The sequence below is a fragment of the Stenella coeruleoalba genome (genome assembly GCF_951394435.1).
Source record: "Stenella coeruleoalba genome assembly, chromosome: 2".
Classification (NCBI taxonomy): domain Eukaryota; kingdom Metazoa; phylum Chordata; class Mammalia; order Artiodactyla; family Delphinidae; genus Stenella; species Stenella coeruleoalba.
In genome coordinates, this window is record NC_137147.1 from 178638117 (window position 1) to 178656331 (window position 18215).

Below are 18215 nucleotides of genomic sequence, written 5' to 3' on the forward strand. Positions count from 1 at the left end.
CAAATTAGTCAAAGCTCATGAACTGCTGAGCTGTCTTTCAAAGGATATCCTTTGTCACCCAGGTAGGTTTTCTTTATTGTGTAAAGTGCTTAGCGCTCTCGATACCTCCCTTCGCCTTTCATGTCCTGTACAAGAAGAGCAGAGCAGCGCTGCATGGCACTCAGTTCCTGAGCACCTCTGCACCCACACTGCCCTTTTCAAGTATTATTTAGCATCACAACAACTCTTTGCCTGGAGTGCTGTCTCCTTCCCATTTTCTAGATAAAGACACTCAGCCTTAAAGATGTTCTATAGCTTGTCCAACACCACCCAACAAAGAAGTATCAGATTTAACATTTGTTACACTGCCCCTTAAAGAAAAGTTCCTTTAAGATGAATGGATAAAGAAGTGGTATATATATACACAATGGAATATTACTCAGCCATAAAAAAGAGTGAAATCATGCCATTTGCAGCAACATGGATGGACCTAGAGATGATCATCGTAAGCGAAGTAAGTCAGAAAGAGAAAGGCAAATACCATATGATATCACTTATAAGTGGAATCTAAAATCATGACACAAATGAACTTATCTATGCAACAGAAATGGACTCACAGACATAGAGAACAGACTTGTGGTTGTCAAGGGGGGAGGGGGTGTGGGGGAGGGATGGAGTGGGAGTTTGGGGTTAGCGGCTGCAAACTCGTATCTATAGGATGGATAAACAACAAGGTCCTACTGTAGAGCACAGGGAACTATATTCAATACCCTGTGATAAACCATAATGGAAAAGAATATGAAAAAGAATATATATATGTCTAATTGAGTCACTTTGCTGTACAGCAGAAATTAACACAACATTGTAAATCAACTGTACTTCAATATAAAATTTTATTAAAAAAAGGTCCTTTAGTAAAGACAGAAAGGCTGTGTCTCACAGGTAGCCTGAGGAGCAGTTCCTACTTTCCGTGATATTAGAGACTGAAAGTAATAGAGAGGTGAGTGTTCTGATGCATCCTGTTCTCTTTTATTTTGTCCTGTGATTTCACCCCTACCCCCCGTTGTGTATCAGTGCAGGAAAGGAGAAAGGTACGTTTATTAAAGTAAAGATAATCTCCACGTGCTAATGGGGATGAAGTCCATCCTTAAATGAATCATTTTCTAAATCCTCTGAGAGATGTTTACTCTTTGGATTCAGCTTTCAGAGCTGTGCACTGGGAAAATGTCAGGCAATTGAAATTAGAAAACGCAGCTTTTAATCGATCAAGACCTCAAACAAAAACTTTTTCCTCAGTATTCTAGTTCCTTGAAACTGGGAAATGGAAGGCAATATTCGTCACAAAATACTGCTAGTGAGCAAGTGAAAATTCAGTTCTCCTTGACCTTTAGTGGGGATGCACAGGGGCCCCTGCTCTGAGTGATGACCTTGATGTTCAGGGGCGTGGACATGATTATCAGTAGATGGGGATAGCGAATGCCTGAATGAATGGTGTTGCCTGTATCTCTTTCTGAAGGATGCTTTAATTTTCCTGGTTTCTTAAAGTGCTGAAAACTACCATGAAGCTGCTTCCACATGCCTTGGACATGGATTTGGAGAAGAAGACTCTTTTCTCATCCACTGAAGTAGTCACTGGTTTGAAAACCACCTGTACTAAGATGCTAGTTTAAGTATAAATAATTTCGATTAGGGAATATCTGTAAAGGGCAGGACATTTCTTGTGCCACATAGATGTCCTCCAAAAATAAACCCTTCAGTTGCTCTTGTAAAAAAAATAAATAAGTAATTGGATTACAGAATAATTTGATTAATTAGGTATCACTACTGTTGCAAGCTATATAATTTTAAGCCTGGCGTATCCCGTAACACAGAAGCTGACTAACTTTCTGTAAAGGCCAGATAGGAAATAACCACTCAGCTTTGCTTTCCTAGCACAAAAGCAGCCACAGGAAATGTGGAATTGACTGAGTGTGATTATGTGCCAGGAAAGTGTTTATTTATGGGCACAGAACTTGGAGTTTCATGTAATTTTCACATGTCATGAGATATTGTTCCGTTGATTGTTTTTAGCCACTTAAAAACATGAACATTATTCTTAGCTCACAAGGCGAACAAAAATAGGCGCGGGCTGGCTGGTCCCTGCTAGAATCTGTGTGGTTAGAGCCCTGAAGATATTTTTATATGAGGAAACGTGGCATGCTTTCTCCTTGAGCCTGGTATAAAATTTGGGAAGGTACTATAGATGTCCCTCGGTAGATAGCTATTTCTTTGAGGTTTCTGAAAATTACATTTGCCAACTCAAACACCCTTTGCTCCTAATTCAGATGTTATGTGTCAGTTTCCACCCAGATCCGGGAACTGAATGAAAATGATGATTATGAAATACACAGCATCCTTGAACTCTTTTCTTTTGGCTGTTTGAATGTGTCATTGTCTTTATGTTAATTAGGATCCAGGGACATGATGCTTCCCCTGCTTGTGGAAGATATTCTTGTTAGAGAAATGGTCTAGTCAAGAGCGCGCGCGCGCGTGTGTGTGTGTGTGTGTGTGTGCGTTTCACGGCGGAGTGGGGATGTGGAGTGGTTGTGCAGGTGCAGAAACCTGGAAGGCTGAAATTACAGGGACCAGTGACAAAGAAAACCCAGCCAATAATTATAGTAAACTTCCTTGTAGGCCTGAGTACAAATCCTGAAAAGTGTCAATTTTTATATTTGAATTATTCTCCTCCACTCCCGACAGCATACTTGGTGATATGTCAACATTTTAATTCTGAATGAGTGTTAATTGGGTATCTTAGTGCTGAAATTATTTGTTACCTAAAACACTGACACAACCCGAAGGGCTCTGATTTTTATAATTATACAGCACATGCAGAATTTCTTTCTCTAGGTGTGATTGCTCTATACAGAATGTATTTGAGGCCCATGCTTAGATCAATTACTAATTCAGAACCGTAATTATTAGATGCCACGGTGACTTTGGTAGTAAGAATCTTCCTGAATCAGTGTAGGAACCGTTGGAGGCTGATTGGAATTTCACACTTCAACTTAGAAAACACAAAAATATCTCCCCTTCCTCCCTTCCCCTCCGAATCCCCTGGAAGAAAAAAGCAGAGAGCAGGCCTTGCTTTCCTGGAGCTGACTTTGGTGGGGGGTTTTTTGGGTTTGTTTTTTTATTGGAGTATTGTTGCTTTACAATGTTTTGTTCGTTTCTACTGCGCAGCAGAATGAATCAGCTATACGTACACATATACCCCCCTTTTTTTTGGGTTTCCTTCCCCCATTTAGGTCACCACAGAACATCGAGTAGAGAGTTCCCTGTGCTCTACGGCAGGTTCTCAGTAGTTGTCTAGTTTATAGAGTATCTATAGTGTGTATGTGTCAATCCCAGGAGCTGACTTCGTTATATGTGTGGGCTTAATAGAATTTCTCGCTCTCCGTCACTTTTGTTTTTAAGTTTGGAAGCTTAAGGGCGGATTCCCCTATCAGAAACCACGTTGGGGGTTTTTTGGTAATTTTTTTATTGTGGTAAAAATACACGTAACAAAATTTTCCATTTTAACTATTTTTTAAGTGTACAATTCTATGGCCGTCACTACACACGAATTCCCCACCCCCTCTTGTCCCCAGCTCTTGACACCCTCCATTCGACTTTCCGTCCCTGTGGATGTGGCTACTGTTGGTACCTCGTGGAAGTAGAACCATACAGCACTTACCCTTCTGGGATTGGCTTCTTTCACTCAGCATAATAGCTTCAAGATTTATTTTAAAAAGAGAAACAAACAAAAAGCTGTGTTTTTACATTTTTTTTTAATTTTTTAAATTAAAAATTTTAGTTTTAATTCAGTCGGTTCAAGCTTTATCTCAAGAACAACAGTGTTCCTAATTCCTTTAAAATATATATATACATTTTAATGTTGACTGAATCACCAAGCCACATTTTCATTTTGTCTTTGCTTTAGCCAAAAAAATGAAAGGATTTATTGGTTGAAAACCCTTGAGTGTTACAACTAACTCTGAAAATCAAAGTTCACTCTTTGCGTGGGGGTCAAGAACGCTTTTGAGGATGTTCCTCTTTGAATTATTTTTCAAAGTAAGTGAGAAATGATTCATTAGAAAAACTAATTTTTGCAGGTTATTTTTAGAGGAAGACGCATGAGGCTATATTCTTAATGTTTTAGATCACTAAAGAAAAGATGAATAGGGAAGCCAAGAAATAATATCCCAACTGGGGGAATCCCACTTTTAGAAAATGTATAGACTTTTCTCCATGCAATCCAAATTTTATATTAATTAGCACATTTCCCTCTCATGGTGGGCGGCCTTACTTGTAAGCACCCCCAGAAGCCAGTCTGAGAATGAGAGCAGCGGGTCCTCTGAAAGTAGAAAGAAGTGAGATCAACAGAGCTGTTAATCCTCACTGCTAAGACCACATCTTCGGAGGCAGTGCCCACTGGGGAAATTATACTGCTGGCTGCTGTCCTTTGGTTGCATTGTCGGGAATAACAGGTAGGAGCCCGCACCCCTCCTCCCTAAGAGGAGGTTGGTTTTACTGTGATTTAATTGCCTGCAGAGGTTGGAAGGTGGAGGGCTAGAATCATACTAGTCAGCCTGGCCTTCAGGAAACATACACAGTTTACATGGACAGCCACGCGTTCATGGTGTGGTCACCCGGGGCTCTGAAATCACGCGTTCATGGTGTGGTCACCCGGGGCTCTGAAATCCTGCCGGCCTCAGGCACAGAGGCCCTGCCCATTCCAGGCATCTCTCTGCATACTATGTGGAAACATTCTTTAGTGCTTCATGGACATCACAAAAGGATGACTTGCAAAGGATTGAACTTCCATTACGGAGTGAGGCTTTCGATTTGTTTGTTTGTTTGTTTGCTTTCGTGTATTTTGAGCATATGGTCCTCAAAAAAAAATTACGTACAAGTATAAATAATATAAAGTGGGGCTCTGATAGTAATTTGTGTTTTAAAGAAGGCCATTAAAGCCTTCTTAAAGCGTATTAAAGAAGGCTAAAACTCTTAGGGAAAGGAAGGAAGGAAGGGGGGAAGGGAGAGAGGGAGGGAGGAAGGGGGGAAGGGAGGGAGGGAGGGAGGAAGGGGGGAAGGGGAGGGAGGAGAGAGAAAAAAGAAAAGAAAGGAAAGGAAAGGAAAAGGAAAGGAAAGGGAAAAGACCATGCCCAGCCTCAGCCGATCTCCTGTCTTCTAGCATCTTCCAGATTTTGCCAGGTTTTTCAGGAGGATTGTCTCCCCTGATGGGCTTTGCAAATGCCTATCACCTCGGGAACTGGTTTCCTCTCCGCTTACTGCAGTTTTCTCTTTTCTCTGCACTGAAGATTCCTTGTTGAGTTTGCTTGGTGTCTTTCCTCTGTGTTTTCTCAGACCACGGGATGGTGCAGCTGTTGTTTTACCCATGATTGGATGCCCCATTGGCAGGAACTATAGATGCGATCTTATTGGCTAAACAATCTTTGGAACATTTACCGAGGTCACAGAGGCTAACTTTGTACCTGTTTAACACCCAGTATCACCCAGAGTTTGATATGATAGACATACACTGTATTCATTTACCCAGAATAACTTATTGAGCACCTGGTACGCACCAGGGTGAGTGACCGGTCATCAGCCAGGAGCGGAAGATCCAGATATTAACACAACAAAGTCCATGGCATTGTGGTAGACCGCCTCTGCTGGATGGGGGCAAGAGAGGACCAGCGGAGTGCACGCCCTTCTAATGACTGAGGAGGCCAGTCTGAGTTCAGAACTGTCCTTGAAGTTCTCCGTGGGAACGTGGCAGTGGGGAGAGAGCCAGCACACAGGCCCCATATCCCCGTGGGCTCGGTCAAGGTTCGTGATGTGAGTGGACAGCCAAGCCTATACGTTCAATCTCCCGTTCATCACTCCCCCCTCAGCAGACAGCTGCCCTCGGCCACCCCTGGGTCTCGGGGTGCGCACACAGGTGGGGAAGTATATCCTGAGAAGGATGAATGTGAGAAGAGGCCCAGGCAGTCCTGAGAAATGGGCTCATGGCCATCTGGCCAGAGAATCCCAGGGTCTCTAGTACCCAGACCATGTAGCGCTACCTTGTATGACATGCTAGTCATAAAATAATTTCTGTGTTATTTACCTGTGTCACATCTGTCTCCCTCACTGGAATGTAAAGGCCCCCAATCTTGTCTTCTTCCCGGATGTATATGTCACCGACTGAGGTTCTTGGCCTCCTTAATCAATAGAAATTGATAGGAGGCCAGACGAGAAATTCAGGCAAGGCTTTACTGGGGCTCCTGCTGCAGCAGCGGGGAGAGAGAACAAGTAACAGGTTCCCTGGCTCACTCTGTCCTGGGGGGAGGGGGGCGGCGAGTGGGTTCCTTATAAAGGGTGAGGGCAGGGGCAGGTCCAGGGGCTGAGCTGCAGGGGCAGCTTAGGTGATCGCCCACCCCTTTGGTGGTGGTGTGTGCAGGGGGCGTGCACAGTACCATGCTTTTGCACATCCTGCTTTTTGCTCCTGGATTTTCAGAAACGGCAGTTGGCGTTTTGGTCTTTTCGTATCTTGTCGTCCATAATTTGCCCCAGCTGTACATGCACTCAGTTATTTTTAGCCCCTTATAGTTTCTTTGTGTTTTGTGGCTCAAGGAGGAGTCTGTCCAGGTGCAGGCACTGCAGCCAAGGGTCCCAGGTCCCAGCTCGTCTCACAAACACTGGTGCCGAGGATACAGAGGTGAAAAAAAAAAAAAAATCCCTGCCCTCCTCGTGGACATTACATTCTAATGTATGTGTGTGTTGGAGAGGGAAGATAATAACATTTAACTGTCTACAGTATTGAATGACTGTCATTTAAATGAAGTGGAAGGCAGAGTCGGTTTAGCTTTGGCTTGGAGGGCCCAAGTTTGCTGTCTGTTTTAACAGTAGAAGCCTCTGGCATGTAGCATAAGCATGCGGTAGCATCTATGAAACAGTGTCACCAGGCCAAAGGTCAAGGGTCAGAGGCATGGCCAGCAGTCAGCAGGTCTTTTCTAACCTTTACCAAACTGTCTTCTTACCAAACTGTCAAGCCATATGTTGCCCTGCCTGATAGAAGTTTTATCATCGTTGAAGTTCATTATACTTTTAAACTTAAAGCAGAGCATGTATTTCCACGTGTCTTAGTCCCTTCGGGCTGCTATCACAAAATACCACAGACTGAGTGGCTTATGAACAACAGAAATTTCTCACAGTTCTCAGGGCTGCAAGTCTCAGATTAAGGCTCTGGCAGAGAGTCTAGTTCCTGGTTCATAGACGGCCATCTTTTCATTGTGTCCTCACTTGTTAGAGGGGCAAGGGAGCTCTCTGGGGTCTCTTTGACAAGGGCACTAATCATACTCATAAGGGCTCCACCCTCATGATTTTTTACCTCCCCAAAGCCCCACCTCCTAATACCATCACCTTGGGGATCCAGTTTCAACATATGAATTTGGGGGGGACACAAGCACTCAGCGAATGGCACCATGTATTGAATATTTGCAATTAAAAAAATGCTTTCTTGGGAGTTCCCTGGTGGCCTAGTGATTAGGGTTCCAGGCTTGCACTGCTGTGGCCTGCGTTCAGTCCCTGGCTGGGGAACTGAGGTCCTGCAAGGCACGCAGCATGGCCAAAAAAAAGCTTTCTTATTTGTGCGACAGGAAATATTACATAAATTGCTTTTTACCAACTGTATATGTCCAGTGTTTTGGGAAACAGTCTGAATAGAGTCTGGATTTTCTAACAATAATATATTAATATAACCAACAGCACATCTCCAGCTAACCAATCTGAAATTTGCAGCATATTTCTAAACATAGATTTGTAATGAACCAAATTGTCTCTAGTTCTTAAATCACCCCCTGAAGGTAGGTTAGCTGCTTAAAGGCTGCATTAACTATTTTAGGTCAGTAGGGTACTTTGTGGTGCTTTGTCACCAAGTGCTGCACGCCACCGGCCCTTTTCCTGTCAACTCCCTGATCGTGTAGCCTATTTTTAATATTAAATCTCTCTGAACCAAAGTCATATCTTTCTGGAAGGTTAGACTTTTAGAGCAGTATATTAATAATGTATTACCCAATTACTGAGTCATTTGGCCTGCTTAAGTATCTAACCTAGTACCAAAAATCATTTAACCAGTCATATGAGAAAAGCCCAGTGTTTCAGTGGAGACTTCAAATAGTCATTTTAATACATTGTCTACAGAGAAGTGTAATACTTTAAAATGTTAACATTTCACGCCAAAGTATTTTTCTATTAATTCTTGTTTCTTTCCTGATACAATTCCTGCATCAACATTTACTCTATTTCTTTTTTTTTTTTTTTGACTTGAATCAGGAGTTTTTCAGAAGATCCCAAGTTTGCTTCCCTAGTTTAACCTTGCTAGTTAAACCTAGTTTAACTTGCTTCCCTAGTTTAACCTTGATTTAAACTATCAAGGTTAAATCAAAAAATTAGGGAAAATATGAATCTGCAAACACTCTTTTTACAACACCAAAAGTATTTTCAGAGTGTTTTGTTAGACATTTCAATTGCAACAAGCATGAGCTTTTTAGTTCTAATCACAAAAATGGTAACATTACAGAAAAAAATTAAAATTAGTCCCCTGAATTAAAAAACAATGAATCTAGTCCTCTATCTCCTGTTATTTTTGTGTACTCCCACTATTTTTACATACATGAATGTATGTATTTATAGAAATGATTCAGGGTTTTTTTTAATTTCTTTCTTTTTTTTTTTTACCAAATACGATCATGATAAACATTTGCCTATAATGCCCTTTAGTCTCTGTAACTATTATTAAGGTTGTATAATAGTTTAAGTTTATGAACCATAATCTAAGAATTTTTTAAAGACAGGTCCCAGAAGTGAAATCATTAGCCTAGATACATATTAGTCTAGATACATATCTAGATACAAACAAAAAGAACTTGGTTTTCCCGAAAGGTTGTACTAAAGTAAAACTATGAACAAGATGTGAAAGCATTGGTTGTAATGCGTCCTCATAACATTGTGAATTGGCACTTTGCAGAGAGTACTCGTTTAATGAGGAAATGGTATTGTGTCTAATTTAGTGAGACTGAAAATTTTTTTCCAGATGCTTGTGGGTAACTGATTTTTTTTGTGAATCTTGCATCCATAACCTTTGTCTGCTTATGTCTGTTGTTCTCTTACTGTGTTTCGTATCAATGAGAAAAACTTATGTATATGCAAAGAAAATTTTAGAGGGTAAAATCTTTAAGGACTGAAGCCATATCCCTTTTCACAGCTCTGGGGTTCCCTGGAGGATACATGTGCTGACTGTCCTTTAATGTCTGTGGATTGATGGTTCATTGCCACCTGGGAGAATTCTCTCTGGAAGGCAGGATCCAAGGTTCATTGTTTGATTGTTCTGCCACTCAAGAAAAAGCTCGCAGCTGGACATATCTTTTGATATGATCTTTATTTAGTAGTAGAGAGCCTGTTAAGATGTTCCAGAGTTGTGTATTTGTCCAGTTAATAGGTGCTTTCCTTTTAAATATATGATCCAAAATTGCTTGAAGAAATATCTTCCTCCTGTGCTGACTTGATTTTTTAAACATTCCATCTTACTAGAAGTTATATGTACAGTCACGTTTTTTAATGCTGTGAATTTAAACTCTATTCTCATAGGACCAGCAGGAGCAGTGTATGAGAAGAAACAGTCTGTAAACAGTCTATTTGAATATGTCATATTTACAATGTATTTTCCACCATCTGTAAGGAAATGCTCGAGAATATTCTTTCTGGTAGCTTTGATTTACGGTACTCATTTTGCAGAGGGGGAATTAGCCTGGGGAATATTTGCATGACTTGCCTATGGCTACGCAGTGAGTCATTAGCAGTGTTAGAATTGGAAATTTAAGTCCCTGGAATGAAGAAGTGCAATTAATGGGAAAAGAAGACGCTTTATAGAAAATAAGCTTTAATTACATTTTTAAAATGTCAAAATCTCTCTTACATTTCTTGGAAGGATGCTATATACATTTTAAGTGTAATGACTTTTCTTTTTAGTAGCTTGCTTGTTGTGGAACATGTTTATTTAATCATCAGACAGTTGACATTTACACTACGTTAATGAACTTGGTATTTGTTGAGGTTTATGATAAAATCCCAAGTATATCTTCAGGCTGATGTTTTTGTTTTATTCTTCTACTCATCATAGCAAATATTTATTGACATTAACTATGGGTAAGATTGCTGTTGGTGTTTTTTATTTTGTTTTGTTTTTTGTTTGTTTGGGTTTTTTTAGTAAGGAAGAGACGTGGGAATATTTAGGAATGTTTTAAGAATGTTTAGAAATGTTCAGGAATGCTAAGGAGGACCCTGTATAGCAGAATAGCTTCAGGGTCTAGGATGTGAGGAAGAAAAGGCTCTCTCTCTCTCTGGTAACCCTATTCATTCATTCAACACATGTTTATAGAGCATGTAGTCTGTGCCAGGCACTATTCTAGGCACTTAGGATAAATGAGTAAATGAAACAGAAAAAAAAAATCTCTGCCCTCATGGATGTTATATTCTAGTGGAGGGAGGTAGACACTAAACAATAAACATAATAAGTAAATTATATTGTATACTAGGAGGTAAAAGCACTATTTTTAAAAAGTTGAACATGGTAAGTGAGATGAGTGATGCTGGAGGGCAGTGGGGATTGCAGTTTTAAATTGGATGGTGGAGGAAGTCTTCACTGAAAAGGTGCCAGCTGAGCAAAGACTTGAAGGAAGTGATCATCGTGTGGAAATCTAGGGAGAGAGCTTTCCTTGGTGCCTGTGAGGAGCATCAGTGAGGTTGGAGCAGAAAGAAGGAGGTTGTATGTGAGACGGGAGGATGGAGGAGAGGTGGAAGAGGAGATCCCAGCCAAGCAGACTCCTCAGGAGCAGCCAGTGGGTAAGAGAAAGACCGAGAGAGAGTGCTTTGAGAAAGCAACTTTGAGTGAGTGAATAAAGGGTGGTGAGTGATATTAAACAACCAGGCTCAATGCTACCAATAGGTTAAGATGAACACTGAGAATTGACCCTGGGATTTGATTCATTGCTGATGACCTTGAGCAGTTTTGGGGACAGCGGTGGGAGAGAGTAGGCTTAAGAGAGATCCGTAGAGAACTGAAGTGAGCGTGGGCAACTTCTTATAGGCTTTTTTTTTTTTTTTTCTGCAAAGGAGAGCAAAGAAATGGGGTGAAAGCTGGCAGAGAAAATGAAGTCCAGGGGAGGTTTTCTTAGGCAGAGGGAAATAATAGTATCATGTCATCTGCATATAATGACAGTTTTACCTCTTCCCTTCCAATTTGGATACCTTTCATTTCTTTTTCTTGTCTGATAGCTGTGGCCAGGACTTCCAATACTATGTTGAATAGAAGTGGTGAAAGTGGGCATCCTTGTCTTATTCTGGATTTTAGCTGGAAGGCTCTCAGGTCTTCATCGTTGAGCATTATATTGGCTGTGGTTTTGTCATAAATAGCTTTTATTATTTTCCTATTATTATTATTTTTCCTGTTATTTCCCTATTATTAATATTTCCTATTATTTCCCTGTTATTAGTTTATATTTATTTATCTATTATCTATTTATTTATATTGATTTATCTATTATTATTTTATATCTATTTAGCTATTATTTTATTAGATATGTTCCATCTAAACCCACTTTGGTAAGATATTTTTTCATGGATGGATGTTGAATTTTGTCAAATGCTTTTTCTGCTTCTGTTGAGATGATCATGTGGTTTTTTTTCTTTTGTAGATGTGGTGTATCACATTGATTGATAGGCAGAGGGAAATAATAACATGTGTGTATGCTGAGTGGAATGATTCAGTAGAAAGACTAAAGGTAGTGATGCCCACTCAGAGTTTCTTGCTATATCCATACCCATCATGAATTCCTATACCCAGAATTTTCTATGTGGCTTCATTCACTGCTTTAATTTTTTTCAGCAATATTTTGGGAAAGTCCAGCTCTCCCAGGCCACTAATTTTCTTCTTCTTACCTGTTCATTTTTATTCTCATGAATGAAAAATAAATTTTTAAGAAATCATATTAGCATGAAAAAACACTTGTAATCTATCACCATCAGTAAATATATATTATAGGCTAAAAAACTCCCCCAACATACACAAACACTGTTGTAATTGTGAAGGGAAATTATTTATCCTATGCTTGAAATCTAAAACTCAAAATAATGTTAAATTTCCCATCTAATATTAGCTTTTTCATAGTGGTTCTTTTTAACAGTGTCACGTTTTACAAATATTGGACTCGTCTACGAAACGTAAACATCCATCATACCCTCAATTCGAGGAATAATTTGGTAATTACGGTGTTTTAATATATTACTCTTAAAAATATGTAAGTTAGTCACATCTCTGAGACTTGGACCTATCATTTTTACTCTGTAGTAACTTTAGTTTCAGTGCTGAAAACTAGCAACTGTTCCTATTGCACTGAAAGATTAGTCAGAAGACCCTTGAATTCCAGCCAGCTTCAGGCCGGAGTAGCTACCAAAGAGGCTGCTGAAGGCCAGCTTGCCAAAGTTATGCTCATTTTCAGGGAAAAGGGGAAAACTTAAATACCTGCCATCTTGACTTCCATTGTTTTCCTATTCTACTTACCTGCGTTCCATTGCAGATAAGTAAAAAAAGAATACTTTACAACTGAGATACTCTGAATGAGGAAAATTTCAGGGTATCAGGCAACTTTTCACAAAACTGTGTTACACTGATGAATGAGAAACTCTCTGGTTCATTGCACCTTCATTGTGCCTTTGAGGAAGATAAAATTTGAGAATCTGTGAGGATGTATATGTGTGGGGGGTGAGTGAGGGGATGGGGAAGGGACCGGGACAGGCAGAAAGGAAGGGAGGGGGAGGGTGCCAAGCTCAGCAGAGATAGAGGTGAGAACTTGGGAGTCATCGTGACACATTACGACCTTTAGAAAAGTTTATACGTGTGCCTGGCAGACAGAAAAAGATGTTTTCTATAGCACAGGGAACTATATTCAATATCTTGTAATAACTTATACTGGAAAAGAATCTGAAAACGAATATATATATATATAGTGTGTGTGTGTGTGTGTGTGTATAAATAAACTGAATCACTTTGCCGGACACCTGAAACTAACACAACATTGTAAATCAACTATACTTCAATTTAAAAAAAAGAAAGAAAAATGGTTTTGATTAATAGAAACATCAGTTGCATGTAGGGATTTGTTCTGACTTTTAATTTTCTGAACTGATGCACACGTGGAACTTAAATTCAGATTGCTGAAGGTTAATTCCTACCCCCATCGATTTTTAGCTTTGTAACCTCACTCAGGTAACTTAACTTCTCTATGTCAGTTTCTTCATCAGTGAAAAATGGAGAAAATTAATTATTAAATTATGTAACACTGGTGAATCAGCACAGTGCCTAGTACAGTGTAAGCATTCATTAAAAATTAGCAGTTATTATCACTTGTCTACATGGTCTAGCCTTAATAAATTGATTGCTCGAATTAATGTAATATAGAACAATCTCAAAAATATACCGATGTTAGCCTTTAAGAGATAGCCCTGGATTTAGAAGGAAGAAATTCAGAGAACTGTGTTTAAACCTCAGAAGACAGGATTTTCCCAATAATGTGGAATTTACTGACAACTTAAATACCGCTCCTAATTAAGAAAATCAAACATGTATAAGGACTTTTTCTGTGAGGTGATGCCACATAAATGAAAAGGATTCCCAGAATACATATTCCAGGTGTGTCACCTGCAGAGAGAAAAAGAAGGGAAAGGAGAGAAGGCTTAAATAAGTACACCTGCAAGATAGCACGTTCGCCTCACTGATCTCTGTTCATTTCCTCAAACTGCGAAGCATTCCTTGTCCTCGGGGCCTTAGCATATTCCATTCCCTTTTCCTGTCTTGCTTTTCTCAGCACATCCAAAGGCTAACTTGTTTTTTCTTTATCTTTTGGGATATTTCAGCTTAAATGTCATCTCAGATGATCATGCTGTCTTCCCAGCTAAAGTAGCATCTTCCCATCGTCATTTTCTCGTCTCAGCCTGTTCACTGTTTTCTCAGCTGTAGTTATTTTTCTGATAATTATTTTAATTGGTCTCTTCACTGGAATATCAAGCTTCATGATGGAAACTAAGTCATAGTCCCAGCATTTAACTTACAGTTGTAGCACTTATGGTTCCAAAACAGTAAGTACTGAATAGATGCATGTGGTGTGTGGTTTTGTTCGGTTTGGTTTGGTTTAGTTTCAGGGCAAAATTTAATCTCTTCACCAGTACTTATGAAACTTACACAAAGTTTACAAATTTTCCTATGCTCTTGAGAAAATTGAAGCTAATATGTTAGCTTTTACGTAATCATAACAGGGATGAACTTGGATGAACACCATCCCCACAACAGGGATGGTGATAGATTTATCACCGTCACCTCTGTTGATATTTTCAAGTTTCGCCAAGTGGCAGGCGAGTCACATCTGAGATTTTCGTGATTGAATGGATTTGAATAGTAATTTTGTGACACTGGCAAACCAAAGTATACAATATTAATGAAAATGGGCTTCCTCTGAATAGCCCGTGTCATTTTTGAACTTAGCATAGTCCTGTACACGAGGAGTCTTATGCATGAGTCCTATACATTTGAAGTCTTGAGTATTTTGGATGGGACACAGCTTTGTCTAAAACTGAGGTAGCCTTGGGATACTATGAGAAATTGATTTTGCCCAAGAGCATTGCTTCAGGCTTCATACGAAGAGTTCCTACAGAAATGGATGACCCACTTGGGATCCAAGATGGTGGTCCTCAATAGGCTGAGGGGAAGTACAAGAACATTCAAGAAAAACCGTCCTGGAAATAGACATGATTGAAACAGTAGAGAACAGCATGAAAAAAGCAAACATTATAACTACAAAAAAAAGTGTTAAAGGAAAAGCGGGACGCTTTGTGTGTAAATATTTGGCATAAATTGGAAAACGCCAGAAACTGAATAATAGATAGAAGCATCAATTAATCCAATTAACTCAAGTCTCCAGTAAGCAAAGAACACAATTTGGAGTGAGACTCCTGAGGATAAAAATAAATGATCCCAGGTGAGCTATTGGTAGACATTAGCTGCAGGTTGCATTTTAGAACTGCATGATGAGGAATGAGAATATGAAGATGTGGAAAAGGACATCTGTGATGTACCTGCCAGGACAAATACTACAAAAGTTCAGCTAATCATATTGCAGGAACCCGAGAGATCGGGGTACCTCTTGTGCTAACCTTTTCTGGATTTACGGAAGTGACTGCCAGCTCTTCCTGATTGAAGGCTACTTGAGTCAGAATGACCCAGAAAGTCCATATGGTACCAAAGGCAAAAGCGTAATTAGATACACCACTTCTGACTGCATAAATCCACACTCCCAGAAGGAAGGAGATTAATTGTAAGGCGCACGTTTGGAGGGTGACTTTCAAAAATGCAAGAACTCTGGAAGCTAAACAGCGCTACCATTTAATAGTGACTCTCTTTGGATGGGAGAATTTAAAGTAAATGTTATCTGTGTGTCTCTTGTCCTGTAATGGATACATGTAACTTCTACAATGAAAAGTAGTTGGAAAGTGTGTACTTCACATATCCAAGGAATGAAGGTCACATGGACATCAGTTGAAGTCACACATCATATTGTCAAAGGTTAATATATTGTTGCAAGTATTCAAAAGATCATTGCTGTTATAAAGCAGAAACTAACACACCATTGTAAAGCGATTATACTCCTATAAAGATGTTTAAAAAATTATAAGAAAAAAAAAGATCATTGCCAAAACTCAGTGGAGAGGGGCTCTTAAACTGCTTAATTATTTCAACCTGGAAACAGGTCTCAAAATGACCGTGTAATTAAAAGCTACATCTGATTATGAGCAAAGGATTTTTTAAAGCTTATTTTGTTCAAAAGGGAATGAGATCACACACAATTGTGTGTGTGTGTGTGTGTGTGTGTGTGTGTGTGTTACTCTCTTCCTCTCATTATGGGCTTCTTAATGACAGAAACTTTGTATCTTCACTGAGGCATGACCTGATCCTGTGACAGGGTGACTGGGTTTAAAATGCCGGCACTTGTGACTACGGGGCCTGATGTCTTTTATGGGATATAATCATGCTTCATGGTAGTTTTCTGCTGTGCTATCCCTGCTATAGGAAACCCTCTGGGAAAATTAGGAATCCCCTAGCCTGTGTGTTGGTGTAGAAAAACCCCTATCTCCCTTGTGAATTGTACTAGAATGAAAAACTTGCAATGCATTTCCTATTCCTCATGCATTTTACATTCACTTGATAACAAGGTAAGTAATCTATTTATTGATTTATGTTATGATACCACAATGAGGGTGCATTTGATCTACAACATTTATTCTAAAGCCTCTATTCTACTGTATTTTCTGGTGTTTAAGTCATGAAGATTGGTCTTAGCCTAGAAATGAAAGGAATGGGGGTGGGGAGGGTTTGGAAGGGAGGGAGGGAGGGAGGGAAAGTAAGGAAGGTTTTCATAAGAATCCTTTCTTTCATTCGCATGAGACTTTACAAAACAATCGCCACCAGGACACTCAAACAAAAATGTAGCTCGGAATGCAGTGGTAGTATTTTATGTTTACTTTAAGAAACCTGGAAGTGTGTGCTTCTTCATAAACTTTCGAAAATGTAGTTCCATTAGTAGTGGAAATTAATAAGTAACTTCCTTTTCCAAGCCCCAGTCACTTTATTTGTAAGAAGAGTTTGGACCAGATTGTTCTGTGAATCTTAACGCCACCTAATAAATCAACCAGGCTTTGAAATTTCTTCGTAATTACGTGATAACAGTTCACACTGTTATTTATTCCAGTGACTTTATTTGGAAGGGTAGTTTCTCAGTTGCAGAAGCAGTTCGAAGTCACTTTGAGCTCCGTTAAACGCATTGCTTAGCGCTGTGATTACTTTCAAGACCTAATGCAATGGGCAGATCTCTCGCATTTTGTTTAGGAAATTGAGAGCCGTCAAGAGCGGCTTGATACTAGGAGGGATGCGCACGATTTGATTTTGGTCGCCCATCAGTGTATATCGTATTTATTATCTACGAATTGTCCAGTGGCATAGGATATACTTTCTGCAGCACATTAATGGAAAGAGATCCTTAAATGAAAAAAAAAAAAAGAGGGAGAGATTACACTTTATTTCTGAGAGAATGATCTGAAATAGAAACACGCCAAACATTACAGGTGCCTGTTACTATAGAAGCAAAAAGCCCTTTCCAGATGTTTACACTTTGGATGCAAAATGGCAATCTGACAGAGACTAACCATGTGATGTGAGCGTCTGCGTAAAAAGGCTACACACGGAGCATGCCCAGTGCGGTGAGCGCGTCCTCCGCCCTCCCCCTCCAGATCTCTGAAGATAAGGCTTGACCTTTGCACTTGCAAATGTCACTGCATACGTTTTGCACTAGGTTGGTTTGTGTGTGTGTGTGTGTGTGTGTGTGTGTGTGTTTTAAAGGCTCTCTTACAACTGATGTCTTTTAACGATCCAAGAGTCGGGAAGAGAATAGGGTAATAAGATGCATGAAGTTTAGGACGAGTTGATGCCTTTGGATGCACTTGAAGTGTTATCTTTAAAGCAATCGAAATCATTCGAGTGTTTGTTTCCCCTCCCCACTGGCTGGAATGGGAAAATAAGAATCTCCTTGGACTGGAGTCCTCCGGGCTAGGAAGTGAAAGCCCCGGAGGCAGAAAGGGACGGAGAGGAGGGGTTTGCCCAGAGCATGGACGGGAACAGAGAAGGGGTTCTGCGGGGCTCAGCGCGCACTGAGGATCGGTGCCCGGGGCTGCAGCTGCGGACGAGAAGGGCGCTGTCTGGCTGATGAAGGCCACCTGGGTCAGGCTTCTGAAACGCGCCAAGGGAGGAAGGCTGAAGAATTCGGACATCTCTGTAAGCTCCAGGGCTCTCGTTGAGGGGAGACGTTATTTTGTCGTTGTTTCTGCTGCTGGTACAGTGAGGATTGTCCGGGGCGCCCGTGATGAGTAATATGTTGATTGCTGGAGAGGGAACGGGAGAGAGTCCTCTAAGCCTCCGAGCTCCTTTTCCTATGCTGTGATTTATTGCCCTAGGAGCTCTCCCGGGCAGGTGTTTTCCGTAGACAGCTTTGATGAAATATCTATTTAAAGGGATTGAAAAACAATGTGTTGCTTAAAGACTGAGGGAAGCTGGCGGCTATTGCATTACA

At 40.2% G+C, this 18215-nt stretch overlaps 1 protein-coding gene across 10 annotated transcripts in view; it reads left to right on the plus strand.

Moving 5' to 3' along the window:
* CACNB2 (calcium voltage-gated channel auxiliary subunit beta 2) overlaps window positions 1–18215 on the plus strand; it is a 401769-nt gene that overhangs the window by 242041 nt on the left and 141513 nt on the right. The window contains exon 1 of one of the 10 annotated variants that reach the window (XM_079914399.1): window positions 17541–17920. The exons of the other annotated variants lie outside the window; for them this stretch is intronic. Coding sequence (XP_079770525.1) covers window positions 17852–17920 — 69 coding nt within the window. The 5' untranslated portion in view covers window positions 17541–17851. Of the gene's footprint in view, window positions 1–17540; window positions 17921–18215 lie in introns of those variants that run through there. 10 annotated transcript variants of the gene reach the window in all.